The sequence below is a fragment of the Mandrillus leucophaeus genome, unplaced genomic scaffold (genome assembly GCF_000951045.1).
Source record: "Mandrillus leucophaeus isolate KB7577 unplaced genomic scaffold, Mleu.le_1.0 Scaffold22, whole genome shotgun sequence".
NCBI classification, from domain to species: domain Eukaryota; kingdom Metazoa; phylum Chordata; class Mammalia; order Primates; family Cercopithecidae; genus Mandrillus; species Mandrillus leucophaeus.
This window is the reverse complement of record NW_012102254.1, coordinates 3,542,357-3,547,622: the sequence shown is the minus strand read 5'-3', so window position 1 is coordinate 3,547,622 and position 5,266 is coordinate 3,542,357. Positions and strand designations below refer to the sequence as shown.

Genomic DNA, 5,266 nt, shown 5'->3' with positions numbered 1-5,266 from the left:
ACTTTGGGAGACCAAGGTGGGAGGATCACTTGAGCCAGGAGTTCGAGGCTGCAGTAAGCTGTGATCACTCTACTGTACTCTGGCCTGTGGAATAGTGCGAGACCTTGTCTCAAAAAAACCAAAGCCAAACCATTTGAAAATGTATACATTTTTTAAAAGAGAGAGAAAGAGAGAAAGAAAGAGCTACAGAACACATGACATTCTAATGCATTTGTTCATGATGGGTGGTGCAAATATAGGTGTTTGTTATATAAACTGTCCTTTTCTGCTTTTTCTAAATGGACCTTTCCAATGCTTTTTATTATCTGTATCTTCTTACAGAATTCAGATTCTTAATACTTAATTCCCTCAAATTAATTTGTGCTTAACTGATGTTACCTTTTAACCATTATACTCTTATCACCTCCCTCATGTCTTCTTCTATCTCCCCATCTAAACAGAAAAATTGCTGTCATCTATAGTTCTCATGAGTACTAAGTTCCTGAAAAGTCCAGGAATAAGCTAACTGCAAAAGAATTACAAGGGGATTTTCTCAGCCCTTCCACTAAGATTCACAGGTCTAGGGACTGGCCCCAAAATGTGCATTTTTACTATGGATCCAGCCAAGTGGTTCTAAAGAAAGTGATCCGAGGATCACACTTTTGAATAACAGTGCTCTAGCAAAGGGATCCTCGAAAAAGGGAGGAGAATACTTTTTTAAACACAAAGTCCTTTTCGCAGTTGATAGTCCCCTTAGTAACAGGATACTCCCCACCAAGAACCCCATCCCCATCCCAGGAGTAACTCAGGCAAGACGGGGTACAAAATAAAGCTATCAACTGCTGTTTCATTAAATAAAAAGAGCATCTGTGACTACTCCTGTTTCAGCCTTAGGTTACCTATTTTCTCTCAAAACTTTTCTCACACTCAAAAGAGGGTTTTCAGAGATGTGAAGAACACTCAAAGTTTAGAGTACCAAACAAAGACAAACCAATAACAAGGGATTAGAAATGTACAGCAGACATAGTGAGCTATCAGGGAGAAAAGATATGTTTTACTTGTACTTAAGAGTTTTAAAGAATCTGAAAAACTATTAGTCCAGGTGTTTTCAATAATACTTTAATAGTTCTCAGTACCCAATTCCAATCTCTATGAATCTGAAATAAAAATAGCAACTGCATCTCTTCTGGTAACAATTCATCTGATCTTGGATTTCTCTGGTGGCTGGTGGCAGTAGTATGACTTTATAACCTTCAATCAGAAAAGCCACCTCGCTTTTTAAATTTTTTAATGTGAAAATTGAAAGAAGAATGCAAACTTACTGAATCCTTCTTACGGGATCGTTCCTTCTTCATTTTTCCTCCTGCTGCTCTGATGCTGACTCTGTTTTCTCCTCCCAGGTAACCCCGGCAATTGGCTGATCCACAGAAACATTTCTGGGCTTCTTTTCTGTTCAAAGAGCATAGGAAAAAAGTCAGCTATGTGGAAGTAAACCATACAAAACTACTGGCAATAAAACAATTACACACAAAAGTCATACCAGTCTAAAGGAAATCAAAACAAAACAAAAACCATAACTTGAAGAGATTCCAACAAGTCTGCTATTACTAACAGAAATGTCTGAAAACTCCTTTTTAAAAATATTCATTATTTTTCCAATCATCTTTCTTTGGGAGGACAAAACTAGCCAAGAAATAAACAATCTTTCCATTTTATGAGAATACCTACTAATATGAAAATAAGAGATCATATACATACATGGATTAAGAACAAAATTGCTTCAATAGTTCAGAGAACTATTATTTATATGTAAATGTTTAATTGGCACATAGAACAAACATGCATTAGTATAAGCAGATATAAAATGATTAATATAGGATACTTAAAAGGAAACACTTGATTATTAAAAGATGGCTAGGCACAGTGGCTCACAACTGTAATCCCAGTACTTTGGGAGGCAGGAGTTTGAGACCAGCCTGGTCAACATGGTGAAACCTCATCTCTACTAGAAATTAAAAAATTAGCCAGGCATTGTGGCACATGGCTGTAATCCCAGCAACTCAGGAGGCTGAGGCAAGAAAATCACTTGAACCTGGGAGGCAAAGGTTGCAGCAAGCCCAAATCATGCCACCACACTCCAGCCTGGGCAACACGGCAAGACTCTGTCTCAAAAAAAAAAAAAAAGTAATCATCACGTAAGGATGAGGCACTATAATAACAAATACAGAAAAAAAAAATAAATGTAGCCATGGAGGTAAGGAAGAATGGTGGGAAAGAATACAGGCCTAAGTTTACAGGGGCCTGGAAGAAACCACGTCTGGCATTTATCAGTGATCAGAGCTACCTGAGGAAAACATTGAGTATTCTAGGCCGAGCACAGTGGCTCATGTCTGTAATCCCAGCACTTTAGGAGGCCAAGGCGGGTAGATCACTTGAGGCCAGGAGTTTGAGACCAGCCTGGCCAACATGGTGAAACCCCATTTCTATTAAAAACACAAAAATTAGTTGGGCGTGGTGGCGCACACCTGTAATCCCAGCTACTCAAGAGGCTGAGGCACGAGAATTGTTTGAATCCAGGAGGCAGAGGTTGCAGTGAGCGGAGATTGCACCACCATACTCCAGCCTGGGCGACAGAGTGAGACGCTGTCTCAAAAAAAAAAAAAAAAAAAAAAATTGAGTATTCTAATAGTAAACTGATAGATTTAGGATGTGATAGTAGCAATTAGAGGGATAAAAATGAATTGTTCAATAAGTAGAGCAGGAATTCCCAAACAGCACTTGATTTCCACTTTTCTTTCCCTCAGAGAGAACAATACAAGCACAGAGGCAAAAACATGGAGCCCAACACAGAACCTGGTCTGCATTCATGCCCTGAATATCTGACAAGAGAAGCAGACAGAATCGGAAACAACCATCTGGCATTTGTCCTAGATTATAATCAGATCATCAGTTTCAGAGTTCACTATGTTTAAGACATGAAGCATGTATGAAACAATGTGAAGGAGTATGTAAAAGACCTTCATTGCCAGAAGTCTGGTAACTGTCACCAGACTGAACAGTGTACAGGAATTAAAACCTCATCATATAGTAGCATTAAAAGAATTAAAATATTCAGGGAACTCTGCAGCTGTGTGCTTTTCTAGCATAAACACCAAAAGCTACTAATTGATATAGGTATAATCTGAAAAAAATAAAATAAAAACTTTTAGGGTTTTGTGCCTTACTTACATTTTCCAATATTTTAACTGTACTGGTTTCTTAATAATCAGAAAGTATCTTGTATAGGTCACTGGTCCTCAAGACCCAAAGAAGATAGATTGTTTCAACGGTAATGTTGTGTTCTTTCATTATGAGGCACGCATTAGTTGTCTTTTTCTGATATTAGTGGCCACTAATGACCACTGTTTAAGACCCATACCTTACTAAGTGTTGCAAAATGGTGATATTTTTACTACTTAATTTAGTTTTATGTTTTTGTTTTTTGAGACAGGGTCTTGAGCTATGGCCCAGGCTGGAGTGTAGTAGCAAGGTCATGCCTCCCTGCAGCCTCCATGTCCTAGGCTCAAGTGATCCTCCCACCTCACCCTCCTGAGTAGCTGGGACTATAAGTGTGCGCCACCACAGCTCACCCTACTACTACATTTATTAACTGGAATACCTGTACAAAGAAGAACTTCCTCTCATCAACTATTTGGTTTAACCTAAAGCGGAAGTCACTTGAGAAAAGCAGAATACATGTTTAAATGCTTAATTTTTTTTCCTTTTCTAAACTAGTCTTCAAAGTCATGAATTGGTTGACTAATATAGCTTTTTTTGTTGTTTTGTTTTTTGTTTTGTTTTTTTCAAAACAGAGTCTTGCTCTGTTGCCCAGGCTGGAGTACAGTGGCACGATCTCAAGCAATTCTCTTGCCTCAGCCTCCGGAGTAGCTAGGATTACAGGCATGTGCCACCACACCCAGCTACTTTTTATATTCTTAGTAGAGACGGGTTTCACCATGTGGCTAGGCTGGTCTCGAACTCCCAACCTCATGATCTGCTCGCCTCGGCCTCTCAAAGTGCTGGGATTACAGGCGTGAGCCACTACACCCGGCCCCAATGTAATTTTTGGGGTTTTGTTTGTTTGTTTGTTTTTCTTTTTTTAAGACGGAATCACTCTGTCACCCAGGCTGGAGTGCAACAGTGCGATTTCGGCTCATTGCAACCTCCACCTCCCAGGTTCAAACTATCCCAGAGTACCTGGGATTATAAGTGTGCGCCCAGCTAAATTTTGTATTTTCAGTACAGATGGAATTTCACCATGTTGGCCAGGCTCAAACTCCTGACCTTGTGATCTGCCCGCCTCAGCCTACCAAAGTGCTGAGATTACAGGCATAACCCACCGCAACCAGCCTGTAGTTTTATTTTTAAAAAGTCATTGGAACACAGGGATTTTACATAATATACTTCAAACCTCCTCAGTATCTTTATTAATGCTTCAGTGTTAATAAGAACTCCCACACTTTTTGTTTAGGCAGTCTTTGCTATTGCATCGGTTACTGTTTTTAGGAAACAGAACTAGGTAACCAATTATATTTAAGAGTACAAAATGGTACAGATGAAATAGACTGGTTATGAGTTGATAACTTTTAATGCTCACTAATGGATACAGAGTAATTTATAATACTGTACTATTCTCTTCAGACAGAGTTGGCATGTCTATAATAAAGTTTTTCAGAATTACATAAGAAATATAATTATACAAGTAGATAGTATGAGGCTGAGGAGAAAATTATATAGTTCCTGTACAACATCCCTTAAGGGTCAGAAGTGTCATACATTAGAAAAACACACAAAACCAAAACAATATCTTATAGATAAAAGAGTTGAGAGTAAATATAACTTTTAAGTAATTCATATTAAAGTTTTATATCCTTATATCTGAACAGCCTATTTCCCCAACAGAAGCAGCAAAACTAGTAGAAACAATACTTACCCATATCTCTGGAACTGATAGTCAAATGTTAACTCTGAGCCTGAAGGAACCAGTTTGGTGGTAAAAAACCCAACCCTCAGTTGTCCGTTCACAGTCCACTGAGATGATGTTTGAAAACAAAAGAAATTAGTAACTTATTAGTGTGTGTGTGCGCATGTATATAAAGATCATCATCATCTGCCTTAATTATGCAAATGGGTCTTTAGGCAATGAAGGTTTTCCCATATAGCACACGGAGAATTTTTTCTTTAAAAGAACTAAAATATTTAAGTGTAACTCTCATTTAATGGACTACCAGATTGGATATATCTCTAA

The 5,266-nt window shown here is 38.3% G+C and overlaps 1 protein-coding gene across 1 annotated transcript in view; it reads right to left on the bottom strand.

The window, feature by feature from the left end:
- Positions 1-5,266, bottom strand: part of SETD2 (SET domain containing 2) — a 134,738-nt gene that overhangs the window by 85,341 nt on the left and 44,131 nt on the right. Inside the window, exons 6-7 of the mRNA XM_011981141.1 lie at positions 4,952-5,049; positions 1,302-1,428 (exon numbers count right to left, since the gene is read on the bottom strand). Of these exons, the coding sequence (XP_011836531.1) occupies positions 1,302-1,428; positions 4,952-5,049 (225 nt within the window). The remainder of the gene's footprint in view (positions 1-1,301; positions 1,429-4,951; positions 5,050-5,266) is intronic.